Source organism: Phyllobates terribilis, unplaced genomic scaffold, assembly GCF_046119375.1.
Source record: "Phyllobates terribilis strain yellow unplaced genomic scaffold, ASM4611937v1 Scaffold_8__6_contigs__length_399053987, whole genome shotgun sequence".
Lineage (NCBI taxonomy): Eukaryota > Metazoa > Chordata > Amphibia > Anura > Dendrobatidae > Phyllobates > Phyllobates terribilis.
This window is the reverse complement of record NW_027362768.1, coordinates 57,458,724-57,478,157: the sequence shown is the minus strand read 5'-3', so window position 1 is coordinate 57,478,157 and position 19,434 is coordinate 57,458,724. Positions and strand designations below refer to the sequence as shown.

General features: G+C 39.2%; 1 protein-coding gene across 1 annotated transcript in view; it reads right to left on the bottom strand.

Annotated features, from left to right (window-relative positions):
• The window catches only part of PRG4 (proteoglycan 4), a 200,575-nt gene that overhangs the window by 23,452 nt on the left and 157,689 nt on the right, over positions 1-19,434 (bottom strand). Inside the window, exons 17-21 of the mRNA XM_073642978.1 lie at positions 19,091-19,177; positions 10,171-10,269; positions 9,745-9,855; positions 9,207-9,611; positions 312-1,064 (exon numbers count right to left, since the gene is read on the bottom strand). Coding sequence (XP_073499079.1) covers positions 312-1,064; positions 9,207-9,611; positions 9,745-9,855; positions 10,171-10,269; positions 19,091-19,177 — 1,455 coding nt within the window. The remainder of the gene's footprint in view (positions 1-311; positions 1,065-9,206; positions 9,612-9,744; positions 9,856-10,170; positions 10,270-19,090; positions 19,178-19,434) is intronic.

The following is a 19,434-nucleotide window of genomic DNA, read 5'->3' as shown; positions in this document are numbered from 1 at the left end:
GCATTGAGAACCTCCACCAATTAGTCCTTCCAATTTTTCTGATGGCATGAAGACCAGTCTGTAGCACTAGGATATTTTTGCTTTCAAATATAATCTAATTCAGAGCAGTCCAATGGGCTTCATAGTATGATTTTGAAAAAAAAAGCCCAACACAGCTGTCATGATTTAGATATTAACAGAGTCCATGATGCTTGTGTGAACAGAGTCTTACCACTTAAATAAGATGAGCATTTCGGTATCACAATATATTAAATATGTGGTGTGAAAATGTTCTCAAGTAGTAAAAGGGGCAACTCTAAGATTATACTTACCGTTAGAGCTTCTGATTTTATTACGTAGTAATACCCATATAGATGGTCTATGTATAGTGTAGCTATGTACACCTGTTAAATTTGCCATTGGTGAATTATTCATCCTCCGATATATTTCATCTACAATCTGAATGATTCTTGTTCCTGGTTGTTGATTCCCGTTAGGTGTCATTTCATCTGGGTAGCTAGAGGGTATGTTTCTATCACCTGTGTTAGGCTGCTTTACGTCTGGAGATGGCGTACTTACAAGGGGATAAAGCTGCTGCATCTCAGTACATATTTCATTGACACGTTGAAGGTCATCATCTGATATTCTCAATTTAATTGCTTCTTCTTTAAGCAAGTCACAAATGTGATATGGGTTAGTTGTGGAAGGGTTGGTGGGTTTAAAATTTTCCATCACTTCAGGTTTCATTGGCCTGTTTGTAGGACTACCTCTGGGTTTAGGTGTTTTTGTTGGATTTACTGACTTGGTGGTTATTTTCATGTCATCTGTATCTTTAGTTGTCTCAGAAACAGTGCTTTTGGTTGGAGTTGGTTCATGTTCAGCTTTGCTCGTAATTGTAGAAACCTCAGACTCATCTTCAGGCTGTGACGTTGTCAATTTAGCAGATTGCTTAGTTGTCAGTGTTTGTTGTGGTTCAATGCTTGTCCCTTTTATGTTGCTTTCTGATGGAATAGTGTGATCTGAATGCGTTGTGGTTGATTCTGTGATCACTGTGGTTTGTGCTTGTTCACTTTTCTGAGTAGTAGCTGTGGTAGAGAAAGGCATTATATTAGTATTTGCCATGAAATAGTCAGTGTTTTGGTCAAGCGCGTTATTGGTAAATTCAGAAGGTGCATTTGAATTTTGCCATGAACCAGTTGCTTGCTTAGAAGTGATATATTTACCATTATCAGTAATAGGAAGTGTTTGTTTGGTTGGATCCACTGGTTCACTATTATAGGGCAATGTATTTGTAGTTTCCTGTAATTTCCCAGAGACTGATGTATGAGTTATACCACTAGAATCTGTTGTGCTCTGATCCTGGGGAGTTTTCAATGTGCTCACTGTAAAATTAAAAGAAGGGTTATGTAAATTCATGTATGATGTGCTCATAACTATTTTACTTGTGCTCATAGTATTTGAAGCTACATTCATAAGGCCATTTTGGTCAGTACTACCACCTAAATCCTTCCAACTTGTGCTACTTCCCACAGATTCATCTGTTTTGCCTGTGGTATGGGGAAGTTGTGAATACTTTGGACTTACAGTGTTATGAAGAGTTGCTAGCCCATGGGTAGTCTTAATTCTGCTAGAATCTGCATCAAGGACAGTACTCAATAAGTCATCCTTCATCGTAGCTGAAAATGAGTCAGTAGATTCATTGTTCACTTGTTCATTTTCAGTATGTAAACCCTCAGCTCTAGTTGTATCTGTATGAGATATAGTCCCAGCTCTAGAAGAATCTGCTGATGTGTAATATTTCTCCAGCAATCTAAATGATGTGGAAGTTGGTGTTGTAGCTTCAGAGGATTTTGTCATATCGGGTAATGAAGTAAGGTGTGTTAAGCCTCCATGATGGGGCTCTGACAATGACGATGGCATAGTGGTGCTGACAGAGCTTTCCTTTGCTCCATCTGATGTTTGGGAGATTTCATATGTTCTCTCTGTCTGTCTTTCATTTGTTGAAGTAATTTCTAAAACATCTGCATCAGATGCAACTGTTGTGCTGTAAATAGGATTAGTATTTATTGTAGTAGGAAGAAGATCCTGCTCACTGGAAGATGAATGTTGGCTGCTATGACTTACAGATGCTGAGGGGCCTTTTTCAATTTCTATATTTCCAGCAGTTGGGGTTAATTCTGTTGCAATAAATTTGCTGGGGGTTACAGACAACTGGGTGTCATCTGTGCTTCGTTGTTTAGTCATGTCTGTGGTCTGCAGTGTAATTGTTTCTCTTGTGTTAGATGTTATTATTGTATCTTTAGGTGTATTAGTAGAATCCATGTTCTCTATGGAGAAAGATTCCTTGGTCTCGACTGTTTTGAACACTTCTGTTGCAGTTATTTTACTGGGTGATAAAGTCGACTGGACGTAATCTGTGTTTTGCTGTTTGGTGATGTCTGTGGGCTGCAGTGTAATTGATTGAGCCGTGTTAGCTGTTATTATTTTGTCTTTAGATATACGCGTAGAATAAGATCCCACTGTAGAAAAAAAATCCTTAATCTCAACTGTTGAGGATAACTCAGTCTCAGTTATTTTATTGGGGGTTGTAGTGGATAATACATCATTTGTATTTTGTTCTTTAGTCATGTCTGTGGGCTGCAGTGTAATTGTTTCTGCTGTATTAGATGTTATTATAGTGTCTTTAGATGTAAGTGTAAGATCAGTTCCCTTTGGTGAGAAAGTTTCCCTGGTCACAACTGTTGGGGATAATTCTGGCGTAGATATTTTACTGGGGTTTATAGTCGACTGGACATCATCTGTGTTTTGTTGTTTGGTGATGTCTGTGGCTTGCAGTGTGCTAGCGCTCTCACTGGAAAATAAATATTGGCCACTATCACTTGTGGTGCTTTGTTCTTTTTCTACATTTTCAATAGTTGGAGATAATTTGACTGCAGGTATTTTACTGGGGGATAAAGACAATTGGACATCATCTGTGTTTGGTGGTTTGGTGATGTCTGTGGTCTGCAGTGTAATTGTTTGTGCTATGTTAGATGATATTGTAGTGTCTTTATATGTAAGAGTAAGATCAGTTCCCTTTGGTGATAAAGATTCCCTGGTCCCAACTGTTGGGGATAATTCTGGCGTAGATATTTTACTGGGGTTTATAGTCGACTGGACATCATCTGTGTTTTGTTGTTTGGTGATGTCTGTGGCTTGCAGTGTGCTAGCGCTCTCACTGGAAAATAAATATTGGCCACTATCACTTGTGGTGCTTTGTTCTTTTTCTACATTTTCAATAGTTGGAGATAATTTGACTGCAGATATTTTACTGGGGGATAAAGACAATTGGACATCATCTGTGTTTGGTGGTTTGGTGATGTCTGTGGTCTGCAGTGTAATTGTTTGTGCTGTTTTAGATGTTATTATAGTATCTTTAGATGTAAGTGTAGGATTAGTGCTCTCTACCGAGAAAGATTCCTTGCTCCCAACTGTTGAGAATAATTCTGTCACAGATAATTTACTGGGTGCTGTAGTGGACAGTATATCATCTGTGTTTTGTTGTTTTGAGATGTCTGTGGTCTGCAGTGTAATTGTTTGTGCTGTGTTAGATGATATTGTAGTGTCTTTAGATATAAGAGTAAGATCAGTTCCCTTTGGTGATAAAGATTCCCTGGTCCCAACTGTTGGGGATAATTCTGCTACAGATATTTTACTGGGGTTTATAGTCGACTGGACATCATCTGTGTTTTGTTGTTGGGCTATGCCTGTGCTCTGCAGTGTGCTAGTGCTTACACTAGAAAATAAATGTTGGCCACTATCACTTGTTGGTGCGGTGCTTTGTTCTATTTCTATATTTTCAACAGTTGGAGATAATTCTGTAGCAGATATTTTACTGGGGGATAAAGATGACTGGATGTCTTCTGTGTTTGGTTGTTTGGTGATGTCTGTGGTCTGTAGTGTAATTGTTTGTGCTGTTTTAGATGTTTTTATAGAGTCTTTAGATGTAAGTGTAGGATCATCAGTTCTATCTATTGGGAAAGATTCCTTGGTCCCAACTGCTGAGGATAATTCTGTCACAGATAATTTACTGGGTGTTATAGTGGACAGTACATCATCTGTGTTTTGTTGTTTTGAGATGTCTGTAGTCTGCAGTGTAATTGTTTGTGCTGTGTTAGATGATTTTGTAGTGTCTTTAGATGTAAGAGTAAGATCAGTTCCCTTTGCTGAGAAAGCTTCCCTGGTCCCAACTGCTGGGGATAATTCTGTCGTAGATATTTTACTGGGTGTTATACTGGACAGGACATCATCTGTGTTTTGTTGTTTTGAGATATCTGTGGTCTGCAGTGTAATTGTTTGTCCTGTGTTAGATGATGTTGTAGTGTCTTCAGATGTAAGAGTAGTATCAGTTCCCTTTGATGAGAAAACTTCCCTGGTCCCTAGTATTGTAGTGTTGCTTTGTCCTATTTCTATATTTTCAACTGCTGGGGATAATTCTATTGCTGTTATTTTACTGGGGGATAAAGTTGACTGGACGTCATCTGTGCTTTGTTGTTTGGTTATGCCTGTGGTCTGAAGTGAAATGGATTGAGCTGTTTTAGATGATACTGTAAAATCTTTGGATGTAAGTGTATGATCAGTTTCCGCTATTGAGAAAGATTCCTTGGTCCCAACTGTTGGGGATAATTCTGTTGCAGATATTTTACTGGGGATTAAAGTCGATTGGACGTCATCTGTGCTTTGTTGCATGGTTATGCCTGTGGTCTGCAGTGTACTAGTGCTCTCACTAGAAATTAAATGTTGGCCACTATCACTTGTTGGTGTGGTGCTTTGTTTTATTTCTATATTTTCAACAGTTGGAGATAATTCTGCTGCAGTTATTTTACTTGGGGATAAAGACGACTGGACGTAATTTGTGTCATGTTGCTTAGTAATGTCTGTGGTCTGCAGTGTAATTGTTTGTGCTGTGTTGGCTGTTATTATTTTGTCTTTAGATATAAGTGTAGAATAAGATCCCTCTGTAGAAAAAGATTCCTTAGTCTCAACTTTTGAGGATAACTCTGTCTCAGTTATTTTATTGGGGGTTGTAATGGACATTACGTCATTTGTTTTCTGTTCTTTAGTGATGTCCGTGGGCTGCAGTGTAATTGTCTGTGCTGTGTTAGATGATTTTGTAGTGTTTTTAGATGTAAGAGTAGGATCAATACCCAATGGTGAGAAAGCTTCCCTTGTCCCAACTGTTGGGGATAATTCTGTTACAGATATTTTACTGGGGTTTATAGTTGACTGGATGTCATCTGTGTTTGGTTGTTTGGTTATGCCTGTGGTCTGCAGTGTACTAGCGCTCTCACTGGAAAATAAATGTTGGTCACTATCTCTTGCAGGCGTGTTGCTTTGTCCTATTTCTATATTTTCAACTGCTGGGGATAATTCTATTGCTGTTATTTTACTGGGGGATAAAGTTGACTGGACGTCATCTGTGCTTTGTTGTTTGGTTATGCCTGTGGTCTGCAGTGAAATGGATTGAGCTGTTTTAGATGATACTGTAAAATCTTTGGATGTAAGTGTATGATCAGTTTCCGCTATTGAGAAAGATTCCTTGGTCCCAACTGTTGGGGATAATTCTGTTGCAGATATTTTACTGGGGATTAAAGTCGATTGGACGTCATCTGTGCTTTGTTGCATGGTTATGCCTATGGTCTGCAGTGTACTAGTGCTCTCACTAGAAATTAAATCTTGGCCACTATCACTTGTTGGTGTGGTGCTTTGTTTTATTTCTATATTTTCAACAGTTGGAGATAATTCTGCTGCAGTTATTTTACTGGGGGATAAAGACGACTGGACGTAATCTGTGTTTTGTTGCTTAGTAATATCTGTGGGCTGCAGTGTAATTGTTTGTGCTGTGTTGGCTGTTATTATTTTGTCTTTAGATATAAGTGTAGAATAAGATCCCTTTGTAGAAAAAGATTCCTTAATCTCAACTGTTGAGGATAACTCTGTCTCAGTTATTTTATCGGGGGTTGTAGTGGATAATACGTCATTTGTTTTCTGTTCTTTAGTGATGTCCGTGGGCTGCAGTGTAATTGTCTGTGCTGTGTTAGATGATATTGTAGTGTCTTTAGATGTAAGAGTAGGATCAGTTCCCTTTGGTGAGAAAGCTTCTCTTGTCCCAACTGTTGGGGATAATTCTGTTACAGATAATTTACTGGGGTTTATTGTTGACTGGACGTCATCTGTGTTTTGTTGTTTGGTTATGCCTGTGGTCTGCAGTGTACTAGCGCTCTCACTGTAAAATAAATGTTGGTCACTATCACTTGCAGGTGTGTTGCTTTGTCCTACTTCTACATTTCCAACAGTTGGGGATAATTCTGTTGCTGTTATTATACTGGGGGTTAAAGTTGACTGGCCGTCATCTGTGTTTTGCTGTTTAGTTATATCTGTGGTCTGTAGTGAAATGGATTGAGCTGATTTAGAAGATAGTGTAAAATCTTTGGATGTGAGTGTATGTTCAGTTCTTTCAATTGAGACAGATTCCTTGGTCCCAACTGTTGGGGATAATTCTGTTGCAGATATTTTACTAGGGGTTGTAGTAGACAGTACCTCATCTGTGTTTAGTTGTTTGGTGACGTCTGTGGTCTGTAGTGTAATTATTTGTGCTGTGTTAGATGACAGTATAGAGTCTTTAGATGTAAGTGTATGATCAGTTCTTTCAGTTGAGAAAAATTCTTTGGTCCCAACTGTTGGGGATAATTCTGTCGCAGATATTTTACTGGGTGATAAAGTTGACTGGACGCCGTCTGTGTTTTGTTGTTTAGTGATGTCTGTAATTGTTAGTGCTGTGTTAGAAGTTGGTATAGCATCTTTAGATGTAAATGTAAGATCAGTTCTCTCAACTGAGACCTGAACTGTTGACAACTGACCTTTATCTACAGATGACAGCAGGGAAGTGGTTGGCTTTCCATCAGTACCCTGTACAGTAAATTGTAAATGTGTTATATTATCTACGTCTGCAGCTTTAGACAAAGCTTCTATAGCTTTGGTGGGTACTGGGTGGTCTTCTGTTGATTTTGTTGCATCTCTTGCATATGTACTTGTAGATAAGGACAAACTATTTTGTGATGGAAACTTTTCTGTGTATCCTATGGAAGTTAATGTGGTACTTTCCTGTATATCTATGGGCTTATAAATGGTCCCTGTAGGTGTTATATTTGGTGAAACTATGGCATCTTTAGACAATGTAGCTGTTTTGGATTGTGTACTAGTTCCTTGCATGTTTTCACCAGCTTCTTCCCTTTGTGTTTCATGTGTAATTAGCGCCACTGGTGGTGGAGTGCTGTAGTGTAATTGAGTTGTACTTTTTTCAGCGTCTACAGATGTGGTAACAATGGCGGTGTAACTAGCTGTCTTTGACCTATCTGCATTTTGTATATTTGTTGGACTGAGAACCTTGTTTGTATTTTCTCCAGTTTGTGGTTCAGTAGTTATTTCACTAGAATATGTAGTCATCTTAACGTCACCTTTATCAGAAACTTCACTAGCCGTGGTTGATAGAGTAGTTTTAAGAATGTCTAAAATGGAAGCTGTTAGCATTGTTTCAGTGGCCACTCCATCAGATGACTCTTTTACCATGTTTGAGACCATCGGAAGTGTTCCTACATGGTTTGTAATAGCTTCTGTGAAAGGTTTGCTTTCTGTTGTCATACTAACCGTGTGACTTTGATTAGATGCTTCCCTTACTGACCTGCTCTGTCCTATATTTTCAGTTGTAACCATGTCAGAGATGGTTTTACCATCTATTGGGCCTATAGTTTTAAGGGTCTCAGTAACAGTTTGACCTGTGCTTTGTTTTATTGTGGTTTGCCTGTATGTTGCATCAGATGATGTTTGTTTTTCCCCCAAGGTCTGAATTGTTGAGTACAGTGCCCGCTCTGTTTGTAAAAGGGGCACCTCTGTTGATCTAGATTGCTTTGAGCTTGCTTCAGTAAAAGGATTGTTTGATATTTTTTCTGCTGTGGTTTTGCTGTGGCTTTCAGAGTCTGTGCTTATGGCATCAGCTGTTGATGGAGCTGTATTTCTGTTGCTACCAGCAGTGGTAGTTATTGGCTTTATAGTGTCAGGTAATATTTCTCCTATTAGCTGTGATGCATTTTGCTTCTCATTAACACTTTGAGCTTCAGTAAAAGTTGCTTTCTCAGTTGGCAATATTTCTAAAGTATCCAGTGTGTCTGGCGTGTTTATCATTTCTTCTCTATGGGTATTTTTGTCTGTTTCAGTTTTTGGGTCCTGACTTGACTCTTTTGATACCAATGTACTTAAAATATTATTTGCATTTTTTTCTGTAGGATTTATGCTGTTCTTTGGTCCTGTCCATGTGAAACTTTCAGATCTGATATCTGCTGTAAGTCTAGATGCAATTGGAGAGAGCCTCAATCGACTAGTGGCATACTCTGTAGTTAACTGAAAACCACGTGAATTGGCTTCTTCAGTGGTAGCAGTTGGTAAATCATGTGAAACTTCAGTCAAACCTTGGAATATATTGTGTGTCTCAGCTAAAGTATGGGCATATACAGTTCTAGGCATTTCATCTAAAAGTGCTGTGCTTAAGAAATGTTCAGAAAGTGTTGTAGCCATGTTAAATACGTTGCCAAAGCTCAGTCCTATAGAAGGCAATTTGCTTTCTTCAGAAGATTGCATTTTCTGCCATGTTACTACATTTTCTGTTGGTGATTTTGTGGCCTCAGGACTGATCAGTAGCTGATTCACTCCTGGTGGACTTGTTTGTGCAATTGTTCTAATATCTTTCCATGTAGTTTTTATATCTTCTGTACTGCCTTTATCAGACACTGTATTGTCTGTGTTTGTAAGAACTATGGATGTTCTTGCTGTTTCTTCAGCAGGATCATATTTACTTATATGATGTGGTGACGTTTCTTTGTTTAGTTCTTTAGGAATCTCATAATTTGATAAACTGTCTGTCCTAAGTCGAGTAATTCCTGGATTCAGTGTGCTTTCTATACCATTTTTACCATCAATTGTTTCTGTTGTAGCCATCTCCATCACATTTGAAGGATTCATAGAATTAGGTATGTCTTTGCCTACAGTATAATACTCCAGCTTTTTCACAGTGGATCCATCATCTTGTGATGGCACTGTGGTTGCTTCATCTATGTTTCCATCTACAGTATTATGTGTTTCAATAACTGATGCTTCCAAATCATTCATTTGAGTTGTGTGTTTAATATTCTTACTTTGTTGAGGTGGAGTTTCTGTTGATGTGCTTTTTCCCATGGTTCTTTCCTCTGTCGTTGGACTTTGCGTGGAGGTAGTCATCGCATTTGTAGTTTTTTCAGTTCCTTCTTTAGTTGTCAGAATATTGGCGGTACTAGTCTTTTCCTTCTCTGTAGTTACATCAGGGTTTGCGGTTGGTGACTTTGTTTGAGGTACTGTTGCTACAGTTTGATTTATTTCCCTAGTTGTCTGTGATGCTGTAGTTGTTGAATGGACTATTAAAGTTGTTGCTGATCTAGTTGTTGACGAAAAGTCCATTCCACTGCCATCATCTCCAGAGCCTTCAACTTTAAATGTGGGTTCAGGGGTTGGAGGGGAACCTTTATCTTTTTTTCGCTTTGGAGGTGCTAATGGGTCTTCTGGTTCTTAAAGAAAAATATATATTTTATTAGAGCATTTGCTTAACTTTTTCTGTTTAAAAATTGCAGATACATATGTATGTCACTGTATTTTTATCAAAACTACAGCAACAGTAACCAGTGCTTGTTTTTTTCTTACCAGGATTCTTCTTCTTTTTGTTTTTGCCTGACACCTTCCTGGAAGTTGATTTACTTCTAGTATGTGAGGATGATGAACTTGATGAACTTGAAAACTCACTCTCTACAGTTTCTAAAATAAGTGATTAAAAAATGTAATTATTAATAAGAAATTAGAAGATTTATTGTATGCATTGTGTTTCTTGTAACCATCTTATACCATCTAATTAAGTGGTATGTTGTTATAAAACATAAACATGAGGCATGCCCCTTTAAACAAATGAACACATTTTAGGCTCTAACAATGTAGTAAATTGAGCACCACATTAATAGAAGATTCCACAAAAATTCCACAAAATTATAAATACCAAACCTTATATAATTATATAATCTATGGAGTGTTTTTTTTTAATTGATAACTAAGACACATGCGACCTTCAATAATCACCTTGTTTTTCTTCTTCTGAGTCAACCTTCTTTTTTTTGGAAATATCTTTCGGATTTGGCTTCTTTTTTGGGTTTTTTCCTTTTCCCGGTTTTGATGGCTCTGTTGGAAAAGTCATGTGATAGTATAATTTTGCTCTAATGGTCTCAAATCAAAGCACAATTACTACTAATAATACAGAATATGAATTCTATTAATGGATTTTTACCTTCTGATAACGCGTATGGCTTGGATATGGACCCCTTTGCATTCACTGAGTAAGGAATCTTTTCCGAAACGCATTTGGTTGTAGCACCCCCCTCCCTAGTGGTTGATATCTTCTTTTTGTCTCTTGAAGTATTATTTACTTTTTTAATTGTACCTCATTAAAAAATACTTTGTTTAAGACATTCGGGACGCTGGAATTTTTTTGCCTTTTTGACATTTACACTGCGGCACTGCTGGTCTCTGGGCACGTAACTCCTGAGATGGGTGAGCTGACTTTTTTCTTTACATTTTTTATGTTCACTATATGGACTACACCAAAAAAGTGAATGACCACAAAAGAGACATAAACAAATAAAACAAATAAAGTCCAGGAGAGGAACCCTTATTTCGGTATTTTTCTTAAAATCTTTTTATTCCTCAACAATCCTTAAAAGAACATCATTCCTTTTCGGACCAGGTATGAACATACAGTGGGCACTTTATGACAGTGTAGAGGACACAGCTGTCTACGAACAGACTACGTGGTTCAAGTGTATAGGTCTTCTTCTAGGTCTAATTGATTTGCTGTTCCTCTGCCCAAGATATACTCTAGGTATGGATTAGGTCCAATTTGGAACAATTAAAAAAGGGTGTCTTTTTTTTTTTTAATCCCCTTTTCCTACATATCTTCAGAGTAAATCTCTAGTTAATAAATTACTGAGTTACTATATAGTTCCTAGACAGTCAATATCTCTATCTGCATTTGTTAAAGAACATCACATAGATTATATATTTATTTTTAATACCATATTTACATGGATGTCACAGAAAGGTATTAAAAAGACATTGAAGTTCTAGACATCACTGCAATATACTGAAAAAAGAAAAGAAAAAAAAAAGTTTGCAGTTTTTTTTCCTCTCCTCTTACTTTTTTTTTTTTGGGGGGGGGGGGGTATTCTATAGGGGAATTCACCCTTATCTCTAGTTTGTTTATTAGTATTGCTTAATTAGATCTTGCCTGTAATTCAAACCATGAGGTGTATGACTTTCTACTGAAAATATCCAGAATCTTTCTTTGTTTAGTAATTTTCTTTTGTAATTTCCACCTCTAGGAGGTTTCAAGACTTTTTCCACCCCATAAAATGAAAATTGCCTCAAGTCTCCATTATGTTTATTGTAAAAGTGTTTACATTGGAGGTAAAAGACATTGGTTCCAAGCTATTGCAGGAGGGTGTGCATCCTTCATTTCCGTGTGGATCCCTGGCAGATGATTGGACCAAGGAGAAACTACGATCTGGGAAAGCTGCCTACTATTGACTTTTTGCATAAAGAAATAAAAAGTATACATTTCATTGGTACATGCAATTAAAATATATTAAAATATTGGGGAGCAGTACACCAAAAATATAAGAAAGTTAAGGAGAGCCTTACAGAAGATGACCTCGGGTGATGACATAGAGGCCTTTTTAACCATTTTTTAAAGGGTCGCCGATATGGAGAAACTCCAGCCAGAGCAATGAGCGGAACGGAAGTCCTGGCGCTATACAGGGGAACCACAAAAGGCCTAGTATGATTTGGCCTTACAGGACTCCAAAGAATATGAAAAATTGAAAACAGAAATTTTGGCGTGCTAGGGGGTGACAATGTCTGTCAGGGCACAACGGGTCCAACTACCAGGCATATCACCGTGACAAACCCCCTCGCTCCCAAATATTTGATCTGCTGCACCTCGTCCAAAAGTGGTTACAGCCGGAGTCCTCTACCCTAGCACAGATGGCAGAGTGAATTGTAATGGAACACCGAGCCCGATGCAGACTTGGGTTGCCCAGTGAGATCTCTAGAATGCCGATGACTTCTTCGGACTGGTCGAAAGGTATCAGGGAGTAGACGGGTCGTGGGGAGGCAACCCATTGCATACTGGGGGCGGAGGTTAAAAAAGGGGTGGTGCTTCCAAAGTCCAAAGGGGCAGCAGAGGTCATGCCAAGGCCCTCATCAGGGGATGTACTTTGCTGGAGATGTCACGGCCCAGGTCACATAGCTGCTCATTATCCCCTGACCACCAAGCAAATGGACTGCAGCATGGGACGCCGTGTTCATTCTACGCATATCCAGCTTGCAGCGTGGACTGTCCGCCCAGCAAGGGGCCCTAAGATTGTCCTGTCAAAGTGAAAGGCCTGAAAATGACTGGACTACTAGACTCATGGAGTTTGGTGACCCTCATGAGTGATACGCTCCCTCTCCAATTGATCCCTGGGAAGAAGGTGGGCGTCCACTGCATTCATGAGGATGCTTAAGACTATCCGGTGGCCAGAGTGGTCATTGAGACAGCCCAAGGTACTGAGACCCATGAGGTGGGCATGGTTCAGGATTTGTTGCACCCAATTATCATAGGTCGAGACTTCGTGTTGTTTTGGGGCTTGTGGAGGACGGGCGGAGACCTCAATTGCTTGGGTAACAAATGGGTTGGTCCTAAAAAAGTCACACCAATCTCAGAGTCTGATGTGTTTCCCTTCTGTGTTATGGGTGAAGAGGAGAAGGTAGTATCCCCTGAGGCAGAAATTCCTGAGATAGGGGTGACCAGAGAAAAATTTGGGTTCACCCAATGTAGGGACCTAGCTCTAAAAGAGGCATTCAATAAGGTGACATTCATAAATGGCATAGCACAGGAGTCGGTGGCTAACACCAGGTTTCCCTATTTAACGTTGAGTGGGGTCACTAAAGTGAGGGAGGAGATAGTGGAGCAATTATTGGTACCAGGACCCTATAGATAAAGGGAGTTGGACAGATCCCATTCACATGTCTTGGGTGGCCATCTGGGGGTGGACAAAACTCAACAACGGGTCATGCAGAGGTACTATTGGCCCAGATGTCACAGTGAAATCCTAAAATATTGCAAGCCCTGTCTCACTTGCCAGTTAAGCGCTACCACCTCTCCATTCCAAAATTCTCTCGTGCCGCTATCCGTCAAGGCAGGGCAACAGAGAAACCAAATTGAAACTCCATGTGGGCTGGAAAGACCAGAAGGTGACACTAAGGATGTCCCCATGGCAGAGACACTGTCACCGGCCCAGAAACAACAGTGCTGAGAACTTCTCCAGCAGAACCAGGACCTGTTTTCCAAATTACCAAGACGTACTGCAGTTGGTGATCATGGAATCCTCACAGAACCATGTGCAGGTGTACGTGGTTCTGCAAGGAACTTTCAAAGGAATGGGCTAAAATTGACACGTATCTGATACGACGATAAGCTCATATCAAAGCTAGGGTCAGCCAGATACATCACCTCCCTGGACCTAACGAAAGGTTACTGGCAAATCCTCGTCTCTCAAAGTGCCAAGAGGAAGATGGACTCTTTTATACCTGATGGTTCCTTCCAGTATAGAATAAGCCGATTTGGCCTGCAATGAGACCCAACTACCTTCCGCAGGGCCACAGACCGGATCTTAGCCCCTCACAAAAAATACGCCACAACGATATTGTGATATTCAGCCTGGATTGGGGAAGTCATCTGCAGAAGGTCCAGGCCATGCTAGATGTGCTGAGGAAAGGGGGCTTTACCATAAACACAAGGAAGTATGCCATTGGAAAAAAGAAGGGAAAATACCTGGGCTACATCGTAGGAAGAAGCAAAGTAAAGCTGCAAGTAAATAAGGTGAAGGCAGCCCAAAGTTGGCCAAAATCGGTCTCCAAGGAACAGCTTTAGGCATTTCTGGGAATGGTGAGATACTATCAGCCGGGTATTCCGAATTTCGTCATGATAGCCGCACTTCTGACCTACCTTCTTAAGGGCACAAAGAGGTCAATGGCCAAATGACCTCTTGAAGCAGAGATGGCATTCCGAGAGTTGAAACTCAAGGCTATAGGTCTTCATCTTTCATGTGGAACACAGGCCTGGGAAGCTGCACAATAATGCAGATGCCAGTTTAGACTCCCCTGTTTCGTGACTGAAGGTGCCAAAACCTACGGCTTTGGGCAAAGGGGGAGATATGTGACAAAGTCACTGGCAAAGTACTGGAAGGGAGATATTTAGTACTGAGATTGTTAGCTCCAGTAATTAAACATAGGAAAAAGGTTCCAGCACACATAGGGGTTAATCAGCCATATTTAGTACTAGGATGATTGAACACCTGTAGAGAGAGAGGAGGTCAGAGGATAAAATTCACAGCTTTTAGAGTATTTGGTGTGGGGTGGGCCTTTAGGTGAAAGCTCTGAGCTGTTTGTTTCACACATTCTGGATGTATGAAGATTGCAGGTCTCCTGGTTTGAATCCCTTTATTAAAGAACATGGAACCTGGACTCTAAGCCAGGTGGGCTAACCAGCACTATTGTATGGACTTGTTATTTTATGTTTTACCTTCTGCTTAACAAAGGCTATATTTACTTTTTCTGGTGACGTGGTTAATGAGGATTGCAATAAACCAGCCGCACTTTAAATAGAAAGGGTTCCTGTGTCTGTGTCCTCTTTAAGAAGCCGAGTGAGTCGATCTACCACAGTATTCACTCCTTGAGAAAGCCAAGGACGAAATGTATGGCAGAGTCCTGGGGTCCTGAATCATATGCTATTTTTCTCTTTTATGATATGTTGCTTTTTGAATATATGCAGTTTATCTATTTACCTATTTAGTACCATATTATTCGAGCTATAAGAAACACTAAGTGTGAGGTGCAACTTATAGTCTGAATGTACGGTACTTTGTATAGTCGGCTATGGATGGTGGGGGAAGGGGAGCGGCAGCAGCGGAGGAGCGGGTCACAGGAGACGGCTGCTGAAGCTAACACTGTGCCCACTGTTAAAGAAAATGAATATTCACTGGTCCCCAATTCCATGGGGTGGAGAGCAGTGAACATTCATTTTCCTTAATAGCATGCACAGTGTTAGCCGCAGCTGCATACCAAACATGTATAGTTTTTTTTTTATTTAAGTGTCAAAAAAAAGTTTGGAATTCTCTAAGGTAACATTTTTTTTGCTTATTTCGCCATTTTCCAAGACCCGCAACGTTTTCATTTTTCGGGATTTGAGGCTGGGTGAGGGCTTATTTTGTGTGCCCTGAGCTGGTGTTTTTATTGATATTATTTTGGAGTAGATGCAATGTTTTGATCGCCTCCTATTACAATTTTGCAGCCAAAAAACAACATAATTCTGGCATTTTGATTTTTTTTCTCATTACGCTGTTTACCGATCGGATTAATTTAGTTTATATTTTGATAGATTGGACTTTTACAAATGCAGCAATACCAAATATGTGTATTTTTAAAAAAAATTAATTAGACAAAATGGATTGATTTGAACTGTAGGTCGCCTTGCTCGCACCTGCCTTTTCAGCTTTGCCCATAAATTTTCAATATTATTGAGATCAGGGCTTTGTGATGGCCACTCCAAAACGTTGACTTTGTTATCCTTAAGCCACTTTTTTACCATTTTGGCAGTATGCTTCGGATCATTTTCTATTTGGAAGACCCGTTTCCGTCCAAGTTTTAACTTCCTGGCTGATGTCTTGAGATGTTGCTTCAGTATTGCCACATAATCTTCTTTTCTCATGATGCCATCTATTTTGTGAAGTGCACCAGTGCCTCTTGCAGCAAAACAGCCCCACAACATGATGCTGCCAACCTCGTATTTCACAGATTGGATGGTGTTCTTAGGCTTCCAAGCTTCTCCTTTTTTCCTCCAAACGTAACGATGGTCATTATGCCCAAAAAGTTGAATTTTAGTTTCGTCAGACCACAGGACATGTCTCCAAAAATTAAGGTCTTTGTTCCTGTGTGCATTTGCAAACATTAACCTTGCTTTTTTTATGTTTCTTTTGGAGTAATAGCTTCTTCCTGGCAGAGTGGCCTTTCAGCCCATGTTGATACAGTACTCGTTTCACTGTGGATATTGACACAATCATACCAGCTTCCGCCATCATCTTCACAAGGTCTTTTGCTTTTGTCCTTGGCTTGATATGCACATGTCGGACCAAAGCACATTCACCTCTGGGACACAGAACCCGTCTCCTTCTGAGTGGTATGATGGCTGGACATTCTCATCTTGTTTGTACTTGCATATAATTGTACAGATGAACGAGGTACCTTCAGGTATCTTGAAATTGTACCCATGGGTGAGCCAGACTTGTGCAAGCCCACAATTCTCTTCCTAATATCTTGGATGATTTCTTTAGACTTTCCCATGATGCTACACAAAGAAGCAGTGTTTTTCAGGTGTGCATTTAAAATACATCCACAGGTTTGTCTCTAATCAACACAGATGTTGCCAAAAAAACTGTCAGAAGCTTCCAACCACATGACATCATCATATGGGCAGTCCAGAATTGTTTAAAGGCATAATAATCTTAGTATATGTAAACTTTTGACTTTGCAGTAAGTATTAAAAATGCCTTAAAACATTTTATCCCTCTCATTATTCTGGCATATGGCAAATATTAAAAATTATGGTAATCCTAATTGACCTAAAATGGGAAAGGTTTATTCTGATTTCATGCCAGATTTTGAGAAAAACATGCATATGTGTTTTTTATATAGTGTATGCAAACTTCTGGTTTCAACTGTCTGTATAGCAAAAATCATGATCTCCTATGAATGCCTGCCACACAGGAGCATCATAATGACAGGTAGAGCTGTCATCAGCAGACCCCAGGCTGTCATGACAACCCGTCGGCACCTAGCGATCATGTGACGGGGTGCCGATGGGTGAGATGAATGACCTGCTCATATTAAATTCTGCTTTCAGTGATTGACGGTGGGATTTAAGTGGATAACAGCTGCGGGCAGAGCACCGCTCCACCTGCGGCTGTTAACCCCTTTACAACCCAAGGTATTTTGCACCAGGCCAATTTTTACAATTCTGACCACTGTCATTTTATGATGTAATAACTCTGGAATGCTTCAATGGATCCCCCTGATTCTGAGATGTTTTTTTCGTGACATATTGTACTTCATGATTCTGGTAAAATTTCTTCGATATCGCTTGCGTTTATTTGTGAATAAAACTGAAATTTGGTGAAAATTTTGAAATTTTTGCAATTTTCAAAATTTGAATTTTTATGCCCTTAAATCAGAGAGATACAGTACAGACCAAAAGTTTGGACACACCTTCTCATTTAAAGATTTTTCTGTATTTTCATGACTATGAAAATTGTACATTCACACTAAAGGCATCAAAACTATGAATTAACACATGTGGAATTATATACTTAACAAAAAAGTGTGAAACAACTGAAAATATGTCTTATATTCTAGGTTCTTCAAAGTAGCTTTGATGACTGCTTTGCACATTCTTGGCATTCTCTTGATGAGCTTCAAGTGGTAGTCATGTGATACAGCGATACCAGATTCATATTGGGTTCTTATGATTGACAGCTGTCACACACTAAAAGACGCATTTTTTTGTAAAATCTAGTTTTTACATCGCCATATTTTGAGAGCCATAATTTTTCCATATTTTGGCCGACAGAGTCATGTGATGTTTGTTTTTTGCGGGATGAGTTGACGTTTTTATTGGTGCCATTTTCAGGCACATGACATTTTTTGATCGCTTTCTATTCCGAATTTTGGGGATCAGAATAAACAAAAACCAACAATTCAGGAATTGTTTTTTTTTAAATTTTGTTTATGCTGTTCCGCGTGTGGTAAAATTTATAAGGTAGCTTTATTCTTCGGGTCAGTACTTTTGCAGTGGTACCACATTTATATCGTTTTCCTATGTTTTGGTGCTTTTACACAATAAAAGTTATTTTATAGAAAAAAATATTTTTTGCATCGCTTTATTCTGAGAGCTATAACTTTTTTATTTTTCGGCTGATGGAGCTGTATGGCAGCTTGTTTATTTACGGAACAACATGACATTTTCAGCGGTACCATTTTTATTTATATTCGTCTTTTTGATCGCGTGTTATTCCATTTTTTGTTTGGCGGTATGATGATAAAGCACATTGTGTTTTGCTTCATTTTTTATTTTTATTTTTTATCGTGTTCACTAAAGGAGTTAACTAGTTTTATAGGTCAGGTCGTTCCGGACGCGGCAATACCAAATATGTGTACATTTATTGTTTGTTTTTGTTTTTTTTTCATAATAATATTTATTGATGGGTACATTATATTTTTAATTTTGGTGGATTATTTTTTTTAATATTTGTACAATTTTTTTTTAACTTTTTTTTCACTTTCTGCAATTTTTTCGACTTCGATCGCAGCATTGCGGGGGTTAATGTGCCGGGACTGCTCCCAGCACATAGCACGGGGTGTCAGCTGTGATAATCCGCTGACTCCCGGCGGCGATAGTGCCCGCACAGCCTGTGTGCGCGCGCGATCGCAATGACGTATTAATACGGGTCAGGCTCTTAAAGCCCAGGGCACAGACGCGTATTAATACGTCTTGGGCTTTAAAGGGGTTAAAGGCTCATATTGGCTGATTAAATAAGTTATGATGTGTGGAGAAAGATGTGGACTTGGCGTGCGAGCCCACAGCAAAGGCAGGGACACAAGCTTTGATGTAAATTTACGTCAAAGGTTGTGAAGGGGCTATGTCCTGTTTAATCAGGCCAACCAGAATTCTGTGCTTATAGAATATACATATATAGTTTGGGCGGTTTGGTCCCAATCCGTCATCTTTTGACTGCAATTTCTGACTTATCAGAAGTCAGAGGTAACGGTCTTAAGCCCTTAAAGTCTAAAAATCGAATTTATAAGTCTATAAATTATGTATCCCTACATATTTGTTCATAAATGTTTTTCTTACCATCATCATCGTCATCAGTAGGTTTGCCTTTTTTCTTGTTTGGTTTTTTGGAATTAGGCTTCTTTTTCCTTTTGTCTGATGGGTCCTCTGAAGAATAAAAGAAACTATTAAAACCACCACTCATCCCACCACAGAAATGTATTTTACTTACAAGTTCTTAATGTTTAATTAATGAAACTTAACAATAATCATGTATTATTTGCTATCCATTCACATCATATCAATCTAGTTTATATATTTTCAATAATCTTGTTCTACATTTCTTGAAAATGAGAGTCTGTATTGCATTGCAGAGGGAGCAGAACACAACCACATCCCCAATTATAAGTGTGTCCACACTTAAG